Source organism: Bos mutus, chromosome 3, assembly GCF_027580195.1.
Source record: "Bos mutus isolate GX-2022 chromosome 3, NWIPB_WYAK_1.1, whole genome shotgun sequence".
Classification (NCBI taxonomy): Eukaryota; Metazoa; Chordata; class Mammalia; order Artiodactyla; family Bovidae; genus Bos; species Bos mutus.
In genome coordinates this window covers 117,305,770-117,327,842 of record NC_091619.1, presented here as the reverse complement: position 1 = coordinate 117,327,842, position 22,073 = coordinate 117,305,770, and the positions used below count along the sequence as shown (strand labels likewise).

At 64.5% G+C, this 22,073-nt stretch overlaps 1 protein-coding gene across 1 annotated transcript in view; it reads left to right on the top strand.

Moving 5' to 3' along the window:
* KIF1A (kinesin family member 1A) overlaps positions 1-22,073 on the top strand; it is an 87,063-nt gene that overhangs the window by 18,851 nt on the left and 46,139 nt on the right. The window contains exons 2-16 of the mRNA XM_070368641.1: positions 1,605-1,772; positions 7,605-7,681; positions 8,720-8,899; positions 9,635-9,700; positions 10,102-10,280; positions 11,258-11,369; positions 12,764-12,841; positions 13,183-13,248; positions 13,735-13,752; positions 16,518-16,593; positions 17,931-18,009; positions 18,558-18,700; positions 19,074-19,100; positions 20,120-20,331; positions 21,231-21,310. Coding sequence (XP_070224742.1) covers positions 1,667-1,772; positions 7,605-7,681; positions 8,720-8,899; positions 9,635-9,700; positions 10,102-10,280; positions 11,258-11,369; positions 12,764-12,841; positions 13,183-13,248; positions 13,735-13,752; positions 16,518-16,593; positions 17,931-18,009; positions 18,558-18,700; positions 19,074-19,100; positions 20,120-20,331; positions 21,231-21,310 — 1,499 coding nt within the window. The 5' untranslated portion in view covers positions 1,605-1,666. The remainder of the gene's footprint in view (positions 1-1,604; positions 1,773-7,604; positions 7,682-8,719; positions 8,900-9,634; positions 9,701-10,101; positions 10,281-11,257; positions 11,370-12,763; positions 12,842-13,182; positions 13,249-13,734; positions 13,753-16,517; positions 16,594-17,930; positions 18,010-18,557; positions 18,701-19,073; positions 19,101-20,119; positions 20,332-21,230; positions 21,311-22,073) is intronic.

Here is a 22,073-nt window from a genome sequence, read left to right as displayed (position 1 = left end):
GGTCTCCCTTTCACCCTCCCCTGGCTGTGGTTTGCCTGAGGTCAGAGTTCTAGACTGAATGTTGCTGCTGCCCCTCAGCAATCTGAAAGTGTTTCTTCCTCCGTGGTGCCCTTCTGAGGCTCCCTCCTCTGTGGCCTGCCTTTCTCTGTGGAATCTTCCCTTTAGCCCGCAACTCTTGAAAGTTCACCATTTGCTGTGGTTTATGACCTTTTATAGCAGGTGGGGTAGGTAGGCCTCTGAATTTGGAGACTCATGACTGGCAATGCTGGGAAGTTTTCTTGAATTATTTCTCTAATAGTTTCTTTTCATTGATCCTCAAATTCCATTTCTCTTTTCGCGTGGAAAATTACTTAATTGTATTTCCAAGCTTTTTATTTACTTTTAAAGGTTCTGTTTTCATATTCTTAATTTCCAAGACCTCTTTCTTACTCATTGAAAGTTCCTTTTAAAAATAGTAGCCTTTACTTGCTCATGGATGAATAACTTTCTTTCCAAGAATATGAATTACAAAGCATTTAAAATTTGTGGCTCAGAAGGTAAAGAATCTGTCTGCAATGCAGGACACCTGGGTTCCATCCCCAGGTCGTGACAATCCCCTGGAGGAGGAAATGGTAACCCACTCCAGTATTCTTGCCTGGGGGGCTGCAGTCCACGGAGAGGCAGACACGACTGACACTTTCCTGCTTCATCTCTTCCTACTGCGCTCCCGTCTTCGTTTTAGTCTCTGTGTATCTCGATAGAGGGTGTGATCCTGCTCAGTCTCCCCTGGCGGCCAGCACGCTAGCCCCGCAGCAGGAGCGGGAGGCTGGGGTCCCCCTTGCCAGCCATCTCGCTGGGTTCCTCACATCCACCTTCAGCTGGTCCTCAGAGCCCCAGGCTGCACAGAGCCTCAGTCTCCCTGAGGGTCCCCTCTGGCCTCCTGCCTGGTGGGGGCAGTGGGGTTGGGGTGGGGCGTGTCCTGGATGTTCACTGGTGGGGTGGGGGTCTCGGGGTCTTCATTACTCTGCTGGAGCTAACAGCTGCTGTCACAAAGTAGCACAGACCGAGGGCTTAGACAACAGAAGTGTATTGTCTCCGAGTCTGGAGGCTGGGCGTCCCGGACCAAGGGGTCAGTCAGCAGGCTGGCTCCCTCTGAGGCTGTGGGGGAGGACGTTGGCTGCGGTCTCCTGCGCTGGCGGCTGCGGTCCCGGCACCCCGCACCACCAGCAAAGCCCTGCCTTTTGGTGGTTTTCGCCTGGTTCTCAGGTGGCCGACCCCCCTTTTCTTCGCGTGGTGCTCCCCCATGTGCACTTCACTAAGTCGCCTTGGGGAGTCCCACTCAGTCAGTGACCTCCAGAGGCACCCGGAGTCCTTCCTGGTCCTGGAGTGAATTAGCTGCTTCTTGTTAGGCTGCCGCTTTCTCAGGCTCCTCTCGTCCCGTTGACTGTCTTTCCTAAAACTCAAGGCCTTTCTCGCCCGCAGCTGCCTGCTCTGTCCCTCCTCCTCCTGGACTGGTCATCTGAGTAGGTGTCACGGGGGCTGGACCAGAGAGGGTCCCATTGCCAGAAACGCCTGCTCCGCCTTTCTGGAAACCGTTTCTAACTCACGTCTCCCTTTTCCCCAAGGTGTCTCCCCTGCTCGCCGGGGCTCCCACCGCTGCCAGGAGTGACCCACAGAGGCCGCAGAGATGGCCGGGGCCTCGGTGAAGGTGGCGGTGCGCGTCCGCCCCTTCAACTCCCGGGAGATGAGCCGCGAGTCCAAGTGCATCATCCAGATGTCGGGGAGCACCACCAGTGAGTACTGCGCGGCCCTGGGGCCCCCTCGGCCACAGGTGCACGGTTTCCTGGGGCTGCAGGAACAGAGGCCACAAATCGGGTGGCTTAAAAGCACAGAAGTATGTTGTCTCGCAGTCGTAGGGGCCAGAGTTCAAACCCAAGGTGCTGACAGGGCGGGCCTCCGGGTGGCGGTGCCGGAGGAGGACTCTTCCTGCCTCTGGTGGCCTCCGACGACGGCCACGCCTGCGCGCCCTCTCCCTGCTGCGTCCTGATGAAGCTTCTCCCCTGCGTGTCTGGGTCTTTGTTGGCCTCGTATGGACACTGACCGCTGGACTTAGGAGCAGCCCCAATCCAGTGTGACCTCATTTCAACAACACATACATCTTCAGAGACTCTGTTTCTCCCATTCCGAGGTTCAGGGGAGACATGAATTTGTGGAGGGTACTTTTCAGCCCAGGACACAAGATTCTTGATTTCTCATCTCCCCGTTTCTCCACGCTCCCTGGGAGCGTGCTCCTGGGGAGAGGGGACGGGGCGCGTGCTCCCCGGGAGAGAGGATGGGTGGCTTGCTCCCGGGGAGGGGGGATGGGCCGCATGCTCCCGGGGAGAGGGGACAGGGAGCATGATCCCACGGAGAGGGGACGGGGCGCGTGCTCCCGGGGAGAGGGGACAGAGTACGTGCTTCTGGGAAGCACTCAGCCCCACCCAGACTGAGAAGCAGGGTGTTGCTGCCACCTGGAGACCCCCGCCCCGACCCCTAGAGCAGGCATCTTTGCTTCTCACACTGGGGACCAGCAGGCTTGTTTGGGACCCCAGAAGTGGAACCAGTGTTTGGATCACCTCCTGCTGATCGGGAGCCCAGCCCCACGCCTGGTGTCAGGCGGAAATTTGGCGTCCTCCCCGCACTGTGTGGTTGGCGGGCTCGGCGGGCAGCTTGCACCTGGAGCTGCCGCCCGCAGCTCTGTGGTGGAACCTGCGCCCAGTGGTCCTCAGGTTGTAGGAGGAGCACGGGGAGCCCTGGGGTGGGGAGGTGGGCGGGGGACAACTTCTGTCGTCCACAGTCTTGGAGGGAGGGTCTGCCCCAGGGGAGGAGCACTCGGGGCGGATGCTGGCTGCCTCCCGGGGCTGTGAGGGCTGAGGATTTGGGCGTGGCTGGGGGTGTCCTGTCCTGGGGGTGTCCTGGGGTGCCACTGGGCTCTGTGGAAGGGGGTTCTGGGCTGGGGGTCTTTGCAGAAGCCCAGGGGCATGTTGCAGAGGCCTGTGAGGGGGCACTGTTGAGCATGGCACCCAGGTGCATCGGAGGCTCATAGTGACTCTCATGAATGGTGTTGTCTCTACCAGCTGCCCGGAAGCAGAGCTGAGGTGAGGGTTCGGGTGCCGAGAGTTTACCTGGGAGGTGGTCCTTGGTCTCACTGTCAGGGCACAGAAGCTGCGAAGGGGCGTTAGTGAGCGGGTGGCCACCGCAGGCAGCAGGAACAGGGCCCAGCTCGCTGGGGCCTGTTAATACAGGACGCACTTCTGGGCGTCCTCCCCGGGAAGCTGGGGTCTTGTCCAGCTACTGCCCCCATCCAGGCAGAGGGCCTGTCCAGGACCTGGCTCTCTTATATCTCCAGCCTGGCCCCCATGTGGGTGGGGGTCTGTCCAGTCTGGCCCCCTTGAGGCTGGAGAAGATGTTACAGCAGGGACCCTATTTCTGTAAAGTCATAGGTTGCATTCTTAGGTTCCAGTGGACATGAATTTGGGGAGGACACTGTTCAACCCAGGCCAGTGCCTGTGGTGGGGAGGATGCCTTCAAGGCCAGGCCCTCCAGCCCCACAAAGCCCCACAGGCCCTCACCCAGCCTGGCCTTCCTGCCTGCAAGGCTGGACCCTGGCTAGCTGGGCTTGCTGTGTGTTTCAGGGAATGGACTGCTGTTCTGGAAGGTCCATCGGGACCCCCCTGACAGCCTCCTCGGCCCACACAGACCCTGCTAGTTGCACAAAGGCCCTTGCTGACCAGCAGCTCGTGTGCATTCTCAACACCCAAGTCCTCAGAGAAATTGGCCCCACTTCCCATCACTATTCTAGAATGTTCTGGGCTCCAAATAGAGTGAGGCTGGGCCTGGGAGCCCACAGAAGGGAACATGGGTGTGGCCAGGAGGCGGTGACACGGCTGTGGGCCTGTGTATTGGAGGAGTGGCTCGGACATGTGGTGTCAGAGGCGGGGCCCTGGTCAGCAACCCCAACATCAGGCCTGGGGAGTTGGCCGAGGCCCTCACTGCCCTGGGGGTGACGTTCCCGTGGGGACACAGACATGGAACTAGATGGGCCGGGAACAAGGGCCATGGCTGGCGGAGCCTCGGGAGGGCCTTGCTGGGGGTGTGGGGGCCTTGGGCAGGATGACTCCTCCTGCTACCCGGAGGGCCCTCCTGACACGAGCCCAGTGCTGAGAGAAAGTCACCCGGACCCCTGAAACTGATGTTTCTGTCTTCGTCTCAGTGAGGCCACTTTCTAAATCTCGCAGGTGGTGAGCAGTGGCCTGTCACTAAACTAGCCCCTCACTTGCTCGGGTGCGGGCACACACACACACACACTCTCACACACATACACTCACACACACACCCTCTGTTTGCCCATTTCCGTGGTGTAAATACTGTCCCCATGTCGGTTCCAAGACCCCCAGGGTTTAGCCACAGATTCACAGAATTCCTCAGTGTTGAGCACACGCTCCTAGAAGGAGCGGAGGCTGCTCCTGGCCTGTGAGGCCTTCGGACTCTGAGAAACCGACTCCCCTTGGCTCAGCCCCTGCCCTGCTGTTCCCGCCCCACGGCGCCGTCTTTGTCCCCCGTGTGCCCGCAGCAGGGGCCGAGGTGCTAAGTCCCCGACAAGCCCAGGTCCTGGCCCCTCCTCAGAGCCTCAGGAGGAGACACGAGGCTACACAGGAAGCCCCTTCCCTCCATCAGGTCGCCTCGGTGCTGGCGGGTGGGTGCTGGTGGGTGGGTGCTGCCGTGGCCCCTGGCCCAGGGAGGTTACCCTGGTGAGGGCTCAGAGGCGTCGGTGGAGAGCAGGCCTGGGCTGGACCCTGGGGAGGGCCGTCCCCTCTGGAGCCCAGGACCGTCTGTGATGGGGACACCACAGGACCCCGGGGTCAGAACAGTGTGGGGTCACAGTCACACCACGGACTCTGTGCCAGTGGGAGGGGCAGGTGTCAGCAGGTCCGGAGCCAGAGCAACTCTGCTCGCTGGTCTCCCTGGCAGGCTCTCCTTGAGGCCCACTCCCCACTCCCTGACCCTGGCAGCAGGCTTTCCCCTGCCCACTCGAGGTTCCTTGAGCATGTCTGTGCCCTGTCCCTAGGGGGGCCAGGGGTCCCAGTGCAGGCAGACACCCCAGCGCCCGGACGGCATCAGCACCAGGGGGACAGGGGTTGTGGTCGGCGAAGGAGAGGGGGCTGGGCGGGGTGGGGTGACAGGGTGGGCCGAGCTGGGGCGCTGGTGGGTGCCAGGGCCTGTGTGCGCTCGGGGGGGCGCTGTGATTGTTGTTTCCACGGCGCTGGCATTATCTGTGCCGAGGTTCCGGCGGCCGCGTCCCCACGTCCAGCAGGAGCTGAAACCCAGGCAGCTAGGTCTCCTCTCAGCCTCACTCCTCGAGGCAGCATGGATGACGTGACCCCCTTTCAGCTCCAAAGAAAGGGCTGTGATGGTCAGCCACCTGCTCCCTCCCGCCAGCCTCCCCAGGGTGCCGAGCCATCACCTAGAACCCCTCAAACCTGGGGCTTGGGGCCCGGAGCCGGGTCAGCCATAGGGACCGGGCTTCTGGTAACACCTGGGCCGTGAGCAAGACCTTCTGGAGCGCATAGTGGGGGGCCTGCCCGCCGAGCTGGTCAAGGCCAGGGTGGCCAAGGTTGGGGTGCAGGTCTCAGTGTCCCAGGGCTCCAGAGCAGAGGGCTGCAGACAGGGCAGCTTAGACAATAGGTCCTGAGGCTGTTGAGTCCCAGATTAAGGAGTCACCGGCTGTGACATCAAGGTGTTCCTTCTGAGGGGGAGAAGCTACTCCCCATCTCTCTCACCTCTTTTTCTTGTTGATCAGTTGCTCAGTCGTGTCCGACTCTGCGACCCCATGGACTGCAGCACACCAGGCTTCCCCGTCCTTCACCATCTCCGAGTTTGCTCAGACTCACGTCCATCGAGTCGGTGATGCCATCCAACCATCTCAGCCTCTGTCGTCCCCTTCTTCTCCCACCTTCAATCTTTCCCAGCATCAGGGGCTTTACTAATGAGTCAGCTCTTTGCATCAGGTGGCCAAAGGATTGGAGCTTCAGCATCAGTCCTTCCAAGGAATATTCAGTGTTGATTTCCTTTAGGATTGACTGGCTTGATCTCCTTGGAGTCTGGGGACTCTCAAGAGTCTTGTCCAGCACCACAGGTCAAAAGCATCAGTTCTTTGGCACTCAGCCTTCATGGCTCTCGCCTCTAGCGGTTTCTGGAGATGCTGGTGTCTCCTGGCCTGGAGAAGCGCTGTCCTGGCCTCCACCCCCGTCTTCACACAGCCTTCCCCATGCGTGTGTCTGTGTCACATTCCCCTTATAAAAAGGACACCAGCCCCGTAGGATCAGGGCCCATCCAACTCCAGTGTGACCTCCTCCTTACCAGTTCCACCTGCCAGGACCCTGTCTCCAAATAAGGTCACATCCTGAGTCCTGGGGTCAGGACTCCATGTATGAATTCTGAGGGGGGTTAGGACTCAGTGATGTGTGAATGCTGAGGGATGTAACTCAGCCCACCTCAGGGGTGCGGTTTGCTCTCTCAGTGAGAGTTACAGGTCACCCAGGACATGGGCTGGCGGGGCAGGGTGTGGGGTCCTGGAGCTCAGGAAGCGAGGGCCCCAGCCCCCGGTAGCTGAGGAAAGTGGTCCGAGGGGTGGGCAGCATGGCCCGAATCTCCAAGTATAGGGAGGAGGGTGCCGCGCTCCTCAGATGGGATGCTGTGGCGGGGAGTGGCCTGGAGTCCTCTCGCACCAGGATGGCCCGAGTTCCTGGTGGAGGTGAAGCCCCAGGGAGGCGTCTGTCCCCGGCCAGGTGGGCTCTCAGGGGTTCTTGGGGTCCTCTATCAACACAGGCATCGGGGTTCAGACAATGTCCCAGGAGCCTCAGTGCCTGCTGCCTGGCCACAGCAGACATGCTGCCAGCCAAGCCCAGGCCTCCGGGACCCAAGGCCTGTCCAGGGCGTGGGATCCCTGGGGTGCTGTGGCCTTGGGCTGGACACAGGCCTCGGGAGGCCTGCCAGCGGTATTGCTCGTCCCTTGATGAACCGACATTTCGTGAGAGCTGCCTCCCGCCGGCCCAGGTGTGGCTGGTGGAGGAGGGGGATTGGGGGGAGCTGAGGTGAAGACTGCCCCACGGCCCCGAGAGTGGACGCGCAGGCCCTGCAGGAGCAGGAATGTGTGGTGTCCCCGCAGAGGGACAGCCAGCACACCCTGGACGCGGACGAGCACATGAGTGTGATGGGCCTCCAAAGCAGCGAGGACGCGGCTGTGATTGACGGTCTTCCGGGCCTCCTAGGGCATGTGTGTGCAGAACAGATGTGAGAGACCAGGGCTGGGGAGGCGAGCAGAGTGTGGACCCAGGAGGAGGGAATGGGCCGTGGGCTTGTGCTCCAACCCAGTGCCTGCAGAGAGGGACCACTCTGCACTGCCTTGGTGACAGAGGATTATCTGGCTCGTCCCTGCCCATTTTGGGGTTGGAGGCTGGATTTTCTGAGGCTAGAGGTCTCTTAGGACCTTGCCTCCCTGCCCTGGGGTTCCTCTCGGGCATGTCCAGGGTCAGTGTGTCCCTGCAGGGCAGCGCTAAACATTATGTCTGTCTCCCTCTCCTTAGCCATCGTTAACCCCAAACAGCCCAAGGAGACGCCCAAAAGCTTCAGCTTCGACTACTCTTACTGGTCACACACCTCGGTAAGCCCAGGGCTGGGGTTCCGGGGGGATGGAAGCCAGCTCCGCCCTGCTTGCTGTGTGGCCGTCCGCCAGTCTCTTGACCTCTCTGAGGCAGTGGAGTGAGGGACCCAACCGCTCCCCTGCAGGGCTGATGCGGGAGGTGTGGGCCTAGGTGGAGGCCTGTGGGGAGGGGCCTGCTTTCCGCAGTTGCCTTGTGTGTGACAGGTCACAGTGCAGGTGCCAGGGGCACTGTCCCCTGCTGTGACAGGGGCCAGGGGCTGTCAGCCCACCAGGGGCGGTTTCCCAGGGTCTGAGTTGTACGTCTCCTCTTCCCCAGACATCCCAAGCTCAGTGTCCGAAGCTGAACCCGCCCCCTGACGCTGGCCCGCCCACGCCCTCCACTGCACTTCCCCTGGGAGCCAGGAGGCCTCTGGGCTTTTCACCCCCACCTCCTCCATCCTGTCCACACGCAGTCCTGCATCCCCCAGCCTCCTGCATCCTAGGAGGCGTCAGGCCCTCTGCCCCTGGGCCAGGGCCCACCCTGGCTCACATCTCTGAGAGCCTGGTCCCAGGGCTCCCCATTTCACCTTCCGGCCCCTCCTCTCCACAGTCAGGGTGACCCCCGGTCCTGCCTAAAGAGACCACCGTCTTCAGAACAGTGTCCAAGGGCGATAGCCCAGCCCATGAGCTCCTACCCTGCTGCCTCTCCAGCGCCATCTTGCACTCCACGGCCGCCACACCAAGCTTGGTTTCAGGCACCACGTCATGTACTCCCACTTCCCAGCCTTTGCACATGCTGTTCCCTCTGCTGAAATGCTCTTCCGCTCTGTCCGGCCCTAGCCTGATGGCTCCTCCTACCGCTCCCTCCGGAAGCCGCCCCCCTCCCAGATTATTTCCCCTCTCCAGGTGTCCTGTGAGAGGGTGGGCGGGCAGGTGTCCTTCCCACATCACTGGCCTTGGCCCCGGAGGCCCCTGGTGCGATGCGGGCGCTCAGTGAACCTGGTGGGCGGAGGGCTCGGCACCCCAGCCTCCTGCAGCTGCTCCCCTCTCCTCCTGCAGCCGGAAGACATCAACTACGCCTCACAGAAGCAGGTGTACCGCGACATTGGTGAGGAGATGCTGCAGCACGCCTTCGAAGGCTACAACGTCTGCATCTTCGCCTACGGACAGACTGGGGCTGGCAAGTCCTACACCATGATGGGCAAGCAGGAGAAGGACCAGCAGGGGATCATCCCTCAGGCACGCGGCGGGCGGGGCGGGGCGGGGCCTGGGGCGGAGCCTGCGGAGGGCTGCGCAGATGGGGTGTGGTCTGAAGCTGGGTGGGGTGGGGCCTTGGGCGGGGCGGGGCCCGGGGAGGGTGGGGCCTGGGGAGGGCGGGAACAGGAAGAAAGGTAAACCAGGAGGAGGGTAAGGCCTGGGCAGGAGGCAGCATGGGGCAGACTGGCTGTGAAGAAGCTGAAGACTGAGGTCCGTGGATGGGGAGCTGCGGGAGCTGCCCAGCCCTGCCCAGCGCCCACCATGGTCATACCCGTGACAGGAAGGCTGGGACAGCTGCTGGTGGGGGCAGCTTTTCCTGGGGAGAGCTGTGAGGGCTGGTGGTCCAGGCAGGAGAGGTGCTCAGGACAGGAGGTGCGCGCTAGGCAGGTCTCCAAATCTGAGCTGGTCAGTACTGGACTTGTCAGGGAGGGGAGAGTTTCAGGCGGTCTGCAGCATGGTAGACCCTCTCCCTCATGCAGGTGAGGATGGTGGGAGGAGCAGGAGAGGGTCAGATGTCAGCCGGGGGGCCCCTGAGTTATCAGAAGACAGTGACTCCCAGGCTGCAGGCTTTCTTGGTGCCTTTAATGTGGACCGTGAGGGTGTGGGAGGCGCTTGGGGAGCAGAATCCTTGCTGGGGTGCAGGAGCCCAGCACCTTGAGAAACAGGGCTCTGGGGACAGCCCAGCCTCACGTCTGACTGTATCCTCTATCCCGGCAGCTCTGCGAGGACCTCTTCTCCCGCATCAACGACACGACCAACGATAACATGTCCTACTCCGTGGAGGTAGGGCTCCCCACTGCCTGTCCCTTGGAGCGTGGCTTTTCTGACCTAAAGCCAGTCCCCCCACTGGTCGGTGCCCTTTTCTTGTCATTCTCGCATGTATGTTGCAAATATGCCCGCCCCACGCTGGACGCTGGAAGGGGCAGTGTTATCTCCATGGTGTTTATTGCGCAGCTGCTCGGAGCTGCGTGGCTTGGCTGGGCTGTGGCCAAGGTGGTCCCAGTGTGACCTCCTTGGGCCAGCCAGCAGCATGGCCGTGTGGGCAGGGCCAGGCAGGCGGGGGTGGGCAGATACCTCTACTTACACATTCCAGCAGGGGCCCTGGTCCCAGTGGGTGGCTTGGGTACATGGTGTACCCTGTTTCCCCCGCCTCGGGGGTCCCTGATGTCAACTCTGTCCTGCAGGTCAGCTACATGGAGATTTACTGCGAGCGTGTCCGTGACCTCCTGAACCCCAAGAACAAGGGCAACCTGCGTGTGCGGGAGCACCCGCTTCTGGGTCCCTATGTGGAGGACCTGTCCAAGCTGGCGGTCACCTCCTACAATGACATCCAAGACCTCATGGACTCAGGGAACAAGGCCCGGTGTGTGCGGGTGACGTGCCCACACCCCCTGCCCACCCCACCACAAGCGCAGCCTCGAGTCTCTCCAAGGGAGACAGGGCCTTGGGGCGCCTGTTGGTGTCCCCGTGGTGTTGTTTGGGGCTCCCATTGGGCCTAAGGCCATTTAGGGCACATGACAGCCTGCGAGGGACCTCCAGCTCGCCCAGTGCAGAGGATGCCTTCACCTACACAGGGTCAGCTCCTCCTAGAGGGTCTGGTGATGGCTGCCCTGGGTGAGGCCAGGCTGGGAGGCCCAGCTCTGCCTTCTCAAGGCGTGTGGAGATGGCCAGCCTCAAGGCACTGCCAGCCACAAGTTATTGGTCTCCATGGCTGCAATGCCCTGGACCTCCCAGCCCAGGAGGGTCTGCCCTGGTTGTGGTGGCGACAGCCCCCCATCTGCTACCCAGGGGCTCCCGGGAGGGTGAGAAGACTGGGTCTGCAGCCGACGCCCGGCACTCTGTCGTGGCCCTGCAGGGGCCTCTCTGTGCAGGGAGCTGTCCAGCAGTGAGCCCAGCCTTTGGGCTTCCTCGGGGGCTCTGCATGTTGGTGGCATTGGGTCCAACCCTGGCCTCTGGTCAGGCAGCCTCAAGCCTTCTCCTGGAGCAACTGGGATGGGATGTGACACTGGACCCCTCTTTCCCTTCCTGGGGGGCCTTTCCACGCCACCGTCCACAGACCACTGCCCCAGGCGTTGAGTGAGCAATAGTTGGGCTCTGCTGAACCCCTGGAAGCCGAGAGACCACCCCCCAGCCATGGCACCCCGAGTGCCAGGCTCGAGCTGGGGGCTGCAGGAGCCACAGTGGCCAAGGTGGGCAGATGGCGTGGGCTCTGCCCGAGCTCTGACAAGATGGCCCCGAGGACAGACGTCTCATGTCCTCGCCAAGCAGGCTGGCACCACCAGTGGCCCTCACGTCCGACCGCAGGGCGCCAGGTGACCATATGTGGCTTCTGTTCCCCAGGACGGTGGCGGCCACGAACATGAACGAGACCAGCAGCCGCTCCCACGCCGTGTTCAACATCATCTTCACGCAGAAGCGCCATGACGCGGAGACCAACATCACCACAGAGAAAGTGAGCCGGCCGTGAGGGCGGGGCGGGGCGGGGCGGCCGTCAGGCGGGCAAGGAGACCAAGCTGGGTGTCAGCCTGCAAGGTGCAGGCGGCGCCTTCACCGGGCGCTGACCGTCCACAGCCCAGCTTGGGCCTCGGGGAGAGGCGGCCAGGCCTGAGAGGTCCCCTCATCTGGGCCTTGGGTGCCACCTGGGAGTGGGCGGGACTCAGCTGAGGGGCAGTGACCTTAGATCAGCCTCCCGCCAGGCAGTTATGGTGGAGCCCACGGGGCCCGGGAAGGGTGTCCCCTGGGCTGCACTGCAGGGCAGCCCCGCTGCCCGGGGACGCCTCAGGGCCCTCCCAGGGCGGAGTTGAAGGCCTCAGGTTGAGTGAGCGCCCATCACAGGCTGACCATGGGCCGCGGTGCAGGCTGGGGGCGACCCCCTTGACTGGCCGCCGGCATCTGTGAGCACAAAGGAGAGCTTGTGCTGAACACCCCTCCCGCCCGCCCCAGAGGCCCCTCCCACACGCAGGCCTCTCCCACGCGCAGGCCTCGCCCACACGCCCCGCCCCAGAGGCCCCGCCCACGCGCAGGCCTCTCCCTCCCGCCCGGCCCCAGAGGCCTCGCCCACGCGCCCCGCCCCAGAGGCCCCTCCCACGCACCCAGGCCTTGTGAGTGGGCCAGGACAGGGGCCTCGTCTCCTGGGGCTTCTGCCAGACACGCTGACTGAGGGTGCTGGAAGGGGCGGTGGGGCGGGCGCCCACTGTGGCCCTGACCCTAAGCGCCCTGTTTTCTCTGACGGCCCCCACGCCCACCCTGCCATCCAGGCCCGGGACAGTCGGCAGAGGGGCCCCTCAGTCCCTGATGATGCCAGGGTCGCCTCGGCTTGGCGCCGTCCTCCGGGGGCCTGGAAGGGCAGGAGCGCAGAACTGGGCCTGAGCTGGTCTGGCTACGGGCTGCCGCTCCCATCCCTCAGGCTCTGGGCACTGGGGGGTCCTGCCTGCAGCCTCTGTGGCTCCAAAGGGCGTGAGCCTCCCCCAGGAGCATGTGGCGGCCTGCCCAGGCTGGGCGAGTGCCGGGGTCCCTACCCATTGCTGGGGCAGCTGCACCCCCACAGGGCAGCTGACCAGTGGCGGAGGGGCTCTGGGAACTGGGCTCAGATCCCACCATACAGTGAGCCTGGCCTTGGAGTGGGTGACAGTGGCGGTGATGTGTGGGTGAAGAGCAGCCAGCACGCAGCGGGCAGCAGGGGGCGGGGGGTGGGGGGCAGCCTCCCCGGGCGCTGGGCTCGCACGGCAGAGCAGGAGGAGCTGACGGACGACACTGGCCCGGGAGGGTGGGCCCTGCAGGCTGCACCCGGGGGGCAGGCCCCATCGGGCATCGCGGCTCCTGCGTGTGACGCCCCTGTCCTCACAGGTGAGCAAAGTCAGCCTGGTGGACCTGGCTGGGAGTGAGCGGGCCGACTCCACGGGGGCCAAGGGCACGCGCTTGAAGGTAGGGCCGCCCCTACGAGGGTCCTCACCTACCACCACCGACTGCCCAGCGGGGCCTGATGCCCGGGTGGTCTGAGGGGAGGGGGAGACCGCAGCTCAGGGGAAAATGGACCAACACCCAGTGGGGGCGGCCACAAAGGGTGGACGGAAGGGGAGTTGATTTCCTGCACCCACTTTGGTCCTGCCTTCATAGGATGGGGAGGGCGGGAGGGTTCACGGGTCCCCCAGGCTGGGGGGCTGGGCGCTGGGCCTCCCATCAGGGCAGCTCGGCTCAGGTCGGGGTCCCACGGGAGCGAGGGCCTCCGAGGCCACCTGACACCCGGCCACATCATCCCCGTGCAGGAGGGAGCCAACATCAACAAGTCCCTGACCACCCTGGGCAAGGTCATCTCTGCGCTGGCCGAGATGGTGAGCGAGCCCCGGGTGCTGCAGCCTGGGGGACGGGGCAGGGGAGGGGGACGCTGGGAGCGGCCCCTTGTCCTGGTGCTGTCCGTTCTGTGGGGCTGGGCCCACAGAAAAGCCGCAGAGTGTGGGGACGGAGTCTCCGGCTGGAGGTGGAGCCAGGATCCTGTCGTTCCTGGAGCCTGTGAGACCAGGACGTGCCATCTCCCTCACGGGCCCTGAGGGTGGCCTTGGGCTCCAGGTGCTGTGACCCTGGGTGCCCCCCAGGCCGCCCGGCAGGAGGAGCTGAGACCCTCGAGTGATGGCTCGGCCTGGTGGAGGATGTGTGGGGGTGTGAACTCAGATTCCGCGCCATCCTGCTCTGAGGGCAGAGGGCAGAGCAAGGGCCGGTGGCCGTGACGGGCAGCAGTGGGGTGCGGGGGGCTGTGGGCAGAGCTGGGGCCTCCGCCCAGGCCCAGAGCTCTGTCTCAGACTCTGTCTTCGCTTTTGCAGGATTCTGGGCCCAACAAGGTAAGCAGCGCTCCCCCTGTTCTGGGGAGGGTCTCAGCCTTTGGTGGGAGGGGGAGGCCGTGGGAGCCCAGCACACAGAGCCCAGCGCTCCCCCTGTTCTGGGGGAGGTCTCAGCCTTTGGTGGGAGGGGGAGGCCGTGGGAGCCCAGCACACAGAGCCCAGCGCTCCCCCTGTTCTGGGGAAGGTCTCAGCCTTTGGTGGGAGGGGGAGGCCGTGGGAGCCCAGCACACAGAGCCCAGCGCTCCCCCTGTTCTGGGGGAGGTCTCAGCCTTTGGTGGGGAGGGGGAGGCCGTGGGAGCCCAGCACACAGAGCCCAGCGCTCCCCCTGTTCTGGGGAAGGTCTCAGCCTTTGGTGGGAGGGGGAGGCCGTGGGAGCCCAGCACACAGCAGCCCTGCTCGGAGCTGGGCTGGGCCCGAGAGCGGAGAGCAGGCTGTGGGGCGGACGAGAGGCGGCAGGAGACCAGGAGATCCCTGGGAGCTAACAGGGACGAGCACAGGGATGAGCCTCGTACAGGACAGGGCTGGGCTGTGAGCGTGACCCGAGCGGGAGCCTCTTGTCGGCATGGCCTGGGGGGTGTCGCGGGAGAGGCGGCCCCGGGGTCGGGGCCTGGGGGTCGTGGAGGAGCCGAGCGGGCAGGCGGCGCCGCTGTGCAGCTGTGCGGCCCTGAGTCCTGAGGCGGAGCCGAAGAGCTTGGTTGGTGTGAGGGGAGGGCACGGGCTTAGGACTCGTGAGGAGGCAGGAGAGGGGCCACACGAGCATCTGCGAGGAGCGAGCCGAGCTGTGTAGGTGCTGTGTGGATGTGTGTGAGGAGCCGTGGAGGAGGCGCGTGCCGTGGCAGGCGACCCAGAAGAGGTTGTGAGGAGCCCTGTGAGGGCATGAGAGTGAGCGGGAAACGGGACTGTGAGGAGCCGAGAGAGGCTCTGGGCAGCTGTCGGGCCCGAGGAGGAGTGTGAGGCGACGCACACGCGGCTGCTGAGGAGCCGCGGGTGACAGCAGGCCGTGCCGGGGAGGCAGACGTGACCCTGCGCGGAGACGGAGGGGCTCTGGGGAGTCGTGAGAAGCTGTGTGGAGACCGAGACAGTGTGTGTGGAAGGCGTGGGAATTGTGTGCAGAGCTGGCACGGTGTGCGGGGCCGTGTGAGGACGCGTGTGGAGCCGCGGCTCAGCGGGAGCTGCTGGGGAGCGGCTCTGAGAGCCACGGAGCGCCCGTGCGAGGGACGAGATGAGGACCCACTGTGTGCAGAGAGCCATGCGGAGACGCGGGAGCGGGCGCGGGGCACCGGGAGAGCCGGGCAGCCCTGTCGCACGGCGCTGGGGGCAGCGCGAGGGCCGGCGAGGGGGGCTGCGCACCAAGGTGTGAGTAGCGCGTAGAGACTGCGTGCAAAACTGTGAGGACTCGTGGGGATGCTGGGGAGCTGAGGAGATGTGAGAGGAAGTGTGCGAGATGCTGTGGGGAGTGTGAGGGGCGTGTGCATGGAGCCTGTGGGGAGTTATGAGAGGAGCCGTGTGAGGAGTGTGAGGGGCGTGTGCGTGGAGCTTGTGGTGAGTATGAGAGGAGCCGTGTGAGGAGTTGTGTGGGGACTAGAGAAAGTGTGTGAGATGGTGTGAGGAGTGTGAGGGGTGTGTGCGTGGTGGTGAGTTACGAGAGGAGCCGTGTGAGGAGTTGTGTGGGGATGCGTGAGAAGGCGAGTGGACACGTGTGTGTGACCTGTGGGAGCTGTGAGGAGTGTGAGGGACCCCGTGACAAATGGTGACAAGCTGTTGGGGAAACACGAGAAACTCTGTGAGGAGGTGCGGAGCTTAGGTGAGACACTGAAGAACCGTGTGATGAGCCGGCGCGGAGCTCGGCGAGCGGAGTGGGAGGAGCCATGTGGGGCGCCGCGCGAAGGACCGAGGAAGGACTGTGACTTCCAGGAGCTGAGCAAGATGGTTTTGAGGAGCCAGTTGAGGGTCAGCCCTGGACGCAGGAGCGCGGGTGCCCGCAGGTAATGAGGCCGAGGGCCCGACCTGACCTGCTCCCCAGCGGCATCAGGAAGCAGCTGGCTGGGACATGCTGGGAGGCAGCCACAGGTTGGCTGTGGGCTGGTGAAGGCTGGCGGCATCTGGACACGCCCTTGGGCTGCCATGTAGGGAGCAGCTGGCGGGGGGTGGCCGGGTGGCAGGCAGGACAGTGAGGGTCAGGGGCGAAGGTCCCGGGGCTGAGGTGCTCGGGCCATGCAGACGGAGCAGAGGGAACAGCCTTTGAGGGAGCTGCCAGCCAGGACCCCTCGTGGGGTGACTGCGTGACTGGGGCATTTACTGTGGAAACGAGTCTGACAGAGGCGGCAGAGGTTCACCCTTGAGGATTAAGTGATAGAAACACAAGGTGGACATCGAGTCTGTCACCACCAAGTTTGCAAAGGAAGGCCTCCCTGGGCCAAGGAGGAGTTCTGGGGGCTGGACGCTCTCAAACCCGCTCAGTAACCCCCGCCCCACAGCCAGGACTTCCAGGCCTTGGTCCTGCAGGCTCCCCTCGGGGCCTGAAGAGCAGCAGCCCGTGTCTGTGTGGCTCCCGAGGGGCCTGGGACAGACAAGGGGAGGCTGAGGAATGTGCTGGCAGGTCCCCAGTTCCAGTTCCAGCGGGGGCGCCCTGGGTCTGGGGGGAGAGGCCGTGAGGGCAGACCCAGCCACGAGCCCTGGGCAGCCAGCCCGCGCTCCCCGTCTGTGCCCCCCTGACCCCACCTCAGGTGGGCTCGGGGCTGACCTTGGACGCCCGTCCCCCGCAGAACAAGAAGAAGAAGAAGACAGACTTCATTCCCTACAGAGACTCGGTGCTGACCTGGCTCCTCCGGGAAAACCTAGGTGAGGACTCGCCCGGCCTGGGACCTGACACCTGCCGGGCACCACCTTCACCCCCGCTCTGTCTCGGAGGGCGCCCATCCTTCCCTGGCTGAGCGGTGAGCCCAGGGGCTCTTCCCGGGGGACCAGAGCGATGTCAGCAGTGGGTTTACGCCACCAGGCTGGGGGCAGGTGGCCCTCGGGGCCGCAGACCTGCAGTCCCCACGTCGGTGCCCCTGGCTCGGGGCACTGGCGCCCTGACCGTCACAGGGACTTGCCTCCCCCTGTCTGTGACCCCTGGGAGCCCTGCTGGCTGTCCGGAGCTGGCTTCCTTCCCCGCCTTCCCCTCCAGCTGAGCTCTGAGCCAGTGAGAGGGAGATGGAGCCTGAGACACCCCAACACCCATGTGTTCCGCCCAAACTGGCCCTGGGGTCCGCGCTGCCTACCCTTACAGCAGGGTGCAGGGGCTGGGGGGACTGATGTCCAGAAGGGTGAGCTGAGTCCCGGGCTGCTGTGGACGGCTGGGGCTCTGGGGCCTTCCTTGGCTGCATGGCTACCAAGGGCCATGACCCTGACCCCCAGAAGCAGCCTGGCTGCTCTCTGGTGTGGGCCTCATCGGGTGCAGCGCCAGGCCTCCTGGTGGAGAAGAGGGTAGGTGGGAGACGGGGTGAAAGTGCCCCCCGGGGGGGAAACACGAGAGTCTCAGGAGTGTGTGTCCCGTCACCCGGCCTCTCCCCCGGGGCCACACTCAGGCCCCGCCCCAGGGTGGGCATTGCACCCCTAGTCCTTCACACTGCCAGCCCACAGTCCCTGGGGGGCCGCACCCTGAGAACGCTGCCCCGGGACACAGGTCCTTGGGGTCAGTGTGTCCAGAGCCCCAGCAAGGGCAGGACAAGGAGCAAGCCTGGGGCCGCCCCAGCCCTGGCCCGACAGGACCTGCTGCCCAGAGGAGAACAGAGTCAGATGGCCGATTGCCTCATGCTGTGCGTGTCCTCACGCTGCATCTGGGAGACCAGGCTGGGAGTCTCGTGGGAAACACATCCCAGATGACAGAGACCAAAGTGAAACCTCTATTGGACACAAACAGTCCTTATCCACTAGTAAATGCCGTAAAACCCCCGCAACGTGCCTCTTTATCATAGGGAGGGGGTGGCTGCTTGTTGTAACGTGACCCCAAATGTGAGAAAAATGTTTTTTTATGTAGAAGACAAGCAAGCCAGGTGCCTGGCTTGAGAGGGAGGCCGGCCTCCTGCCGTCTACTCCCTCCCAGTGGCCCACTGTGGGGGGGCACCAGGAGGGTGGGGGATGGGATGGGTGGGCGGGGCTGACCCTCGTGGCAACCGACGGGTCTCTTCCCACAGGCGGGAACTCCAGGACCGCGATGGTGGCGGCGCTGAGCCCCGCAGACATCAACTATGACGAGACGCTGAGCACCCTGAGGTGTGTCCCGAGGGGGCTGGGGTGGCGGGAGCGGACCCTGCAGGCGCCTCCAGGGGGGCCGGCTCCGCTGGGTCCCTCAAGGCTCCCAGTGGCCGGCAGGGCCCCCAGGACTTCACGGGCCTCTTGTGTGTCCCACCGCTTGTGACCTCGAGTGGCCCCGGGACCCCGAAACGAAGCTGGGAGAGCAGTGCTCTCGGCTGAGTGGTTCACCCTGACCTGCAGGCCATGGAGCCACTGTGGGTCTTTAATGAGCCCCCAGGGACAGGCGTGTCTGCAGGTCCTGCTGGCCAGGGCGTTCTCGCCTCCTGGCAGGGAACACATAGAGCTGGGGTGCAGGTTAGACTGCTCCGTGCACCCCAGGGCCACAGGGCCGAGTGGGAAAGGATCCCCGTGGGGAGAAGATCCCCCCCGGTCCCCTCCCCTCCTGGGGCCTTGGTTTCCCCAAGTGCTGAGCCCCTGTAGGGCGGTGCCCCGCAGGTGGGTGCAGGCGGGGCTCCAGGTGCCCTCGGCCGCCAGGCGCGCAGCCCCCAGTGCCCCTTGCCTCCCAGGTACGCCGACCGGGCCAAGCAGATCCGCTGCAACGCTGTCATCAACGAGGACCCCAACAACAAGCTGATCCGAGAGCTGAAGGACGAGGTGACGCGGCTGCGGGACCTGCTCTATGCCCAGGGTCTGGGCGACATCACCGACAGTGAGTGTCTGTGCCCGCCTGTCCCCGCAGGGCAGTGGGGCTGCGGCCCCAGCTCCTTCCTGGGCCCACCACCCGCCGATGGCGGCCCTTGTGGCCCGAGGTCCAGGCTCTGCTGCGGGTTCTAGGGCTGAGTGGCCTCTGGGTGGGGGGCCAGGGTCCTGGTCCTGGAGGGACCTGGCGGGCGGCGTGTTCGGGTTTGCAGCTGGCCCGAGCAGGCCAGCAACGGCTTTCCTGGAAGCCGCATGGGCAGGAGGCGCCGGGCCGCCCCCGCGCCCGCCGAGGACCACCGCCCTGCCTGAGGCCTGGCCTAGGACGCGCCCTCTGGAGGCAAACCTGGTCTTCTGTTTCTGTCTCTCCCACGCCTGCCCCGCAGCCGGCACTGTGCCCGGAGGACCCAGATGTGTGTATCCCCTGCTCTCTGTGCACCCCGCTTCCGCCGGCCTGTGGGTGTAGGGCAGCACGGGGCGGGCGCACCCTCTCTGCAGCTGTCCCCTCCTTGGGGCTGGAGGACCAGCGTCCTCTTACTCACGCGCCCTGCGGGCCGTGCTCCTGGCTCACCCCCTTGTCTGCTGGGTGACTAAGGCAACGGGGAGGCCTGGAGCAGCCAAGGCCTCTTGAGGCTGAGCATGGCTGAGGTCAGGCTCTGACCCCCATGTTTCTAGAGGTCTGGGAAATGCTGAACATCAGCACAGAGACCAGGACAGCTTGGTGGCTGGCTCTGTCCCGGCCTCCCTTGACCTCACCCAGCCCAAGCCCCCTCCCTTGGAAATGCAGGAGTCTGCTGCCAGGCCCCTCTGGCCTGCGTCTCCCACTGGCCCTGGGCAGGAGAGCAGCTGGGTGCCCCTTCCCCACCCAAGAGCCGTAGGCCGCCCTTGACTTCCCCGGCACCCCGTGCTGCCCTACGCTTGCCGCTTCTCTGCTGTGTGTCTGCTTCTGCCAGGAGGGGCCGGGCACCTCCCGCCCCAGGGGGTGTCACAGCGCCCGCCTCCCAGCCACGGGGGTCTCAGAGCAGTGTGTGGGGTGGAGGAGCGGGAGCCCCCTTGGAGGTCCCACAGGTGACTCTCTGCCAGGGAGCTCAGTGGGGTCGGCAGTGCAGCCCAGCCCCCACAGCTCGGGGCTCCAGTGGGCGTGTAGGGTGGTGGAGCAGGTGAGGATAAGTGTCAGGGCCAGGGTTCAGGGGGCTGCCGGCTGGGGACAGCAGGAGCGGTGGGCAGGAGGGCAGGGGGGTTGGTGAGCGGGCAGGGGAGCAGAGGCCCCGGGAGGGGGGTGGCGGCGGGGGCAGCCTTGCATGCGCTCGCCCGGGTGCCCAGCTCCTTCCTGGTCCTCGTGTGCTGCCTTCCTCCCACTCGTCTCCTGCTTTTTCCCAACTCGGTCTTTCTTTTCTCTCCTCCCGTCTGTCTGCCCCCCTTCCTCCCATAGACGTGTCCGACCTTGAGAACAATAACCGTAGCCGTGGCGGGGTGGAGCTGAACCCAGCCCCTGACAATCTCTCCACAGTGACCAGCGCCCTGGTGGGCGTGAGCCCCTCGTCCTCACTCTCGGCCCTGTCCAGCCGTGCCGCCTCCGTGTCCAGCCTGCACGAGCGCATCTTGTTTGCCCCGGGCAGCGAGGAGGCCATCGAAAGGCTGAAGGTGAGGCAGGGCCGGGCTCAGGTGGTGAGCATGGGGCCCGAGACCCCTCCTCTCGGACGGTCACAGGCAGAGGGTCAGAGGCGGCGTGAGCAGTGCCAGGAGACGCGGCTGCATCCTGGCCCCAGACCTGCTGGTGCCTGCCCAGGGACCCAGTGCTCCCTGTCCAGGATCGCGGGGCCCATCTGCTGAGCAGGGCGGGCGGGTGTCCCAGAGCCTCTGCGTCCCCTCCTGGGTCTCCATGCTCGCACCCGCCCTGGCATAGCCACCCACCCCCTGGCTGGCCATAGGCAAGCTGCTTGTAGGGTTCTGGTTACTGGCTTCCTTCAGCAGATGGGTACTCAGTGCCGGCTGTGAGCAGTGGATGGTGAGCCCACCATGGAGACTGAAGGGACTCAGGGGACAAAGGCACAGGGGCCAGACCCGGCCTGACGAGGGGGCGTGCGGTTACCCTGGGGCGTAGGCCCCCTTATGCTGGGGGACCAGCAGAGTGTGGGTTTCACCTGCGGTGTGGGATTCCACCAAGGACATGGGGGTCCCACCGTGGCTGGGGGTCCCGGAAGGGAGCGGGGAGACGGCATGGAAATGGGATGCATCGTCCGTCTCTCCGCAGTCAGGGAATACCTGAGCCTCGGAACCAGCAACTTGGCATCTCGACATGTGCTTCTCTTCCAGGTGTAGTCAGCCTCCGCTCTGTTCTCTGTCCACAGGACAGACGTGCCTTCTTTGCACGTGCTGACCCTCAGCCCTTCACCTTGATCTTTCAGACTTCGTGCTGCCTAGATGGACCAGAACTGGGGTGTTGGGCCCTGGCTACTCATCTCCCCTTTGCCTGGCACCCAAGCCTCTGTGCACTGCCTGCCCCCAACCCTGACCTCATTCTTTTCTGTCTCCCTTCCCAGGAGACAGAAAAGATCATCGCTGAGCTCAACGAGACCTGGGAGGAGAAGCTGCGGCGGACGGAAGCTATCCGGATGGAGAGGTGGGTGCTGGGGGCTGGGACCAGGCCATCTGATGGAGAGGTGGATGGTGGGGCTGGGACCAGGCCATCTGATGGAGAGGTGGGAGCTGGGGGGCTGGGGACCAGACCATCTGATGGAGAGGTGGGAGGTTGGGGCTGGGACCAGGCCATCTGGTGGAGAGGTGGGTGGTTGGGGCTGGGACCAGGCCATCTGATGGAGAGGTGGGTGGTGGGGGCTGGGACCAGGCCATCTGATGGAGAGGTGGGAGCTGGGGGGCTGGGACGAGGCCATCTGATGGAGAGGTGGGAGCTAGGGGGCTGGGGACCAGACCATCTGATGGAGAGGTGGGTGGTTGGGGCTGGGACCAGGCCATTTAATGGAGAGGTGGGTGTGGGGCTGGGACCAGGCCATTTAATGGAGAGGTGGGTGTGGGGCTGGGACCAGGCCATTTAATGGAGAGGTGGGTGTGGGGCTGGGACCAGACCATCTGATGGAGAGGTGGGTGGTTGGGGCTTGGACCAGGCCATTTAATGGAGAGGTGGGTGTGGGGCTGGGACCAGGCCATCTGATGGAGAGGTGGGTGGTGGGGGCTGGGACCAGGCCATCTGATGGAGAGGTGGGAGCTGGGGGCTGGGGACCAGACCATCTGATGGAGAGGTGGGTGTGGGGCTGGGACCAGGCCATCTGATGGAGAGGTGGATGGTGGGGCTGGGACCAGGCCATCTGATGGAGAGGTGGGAGCTGGGGGGCTGGGGACCAGACCATCTGATGGAGAGGTGGGAG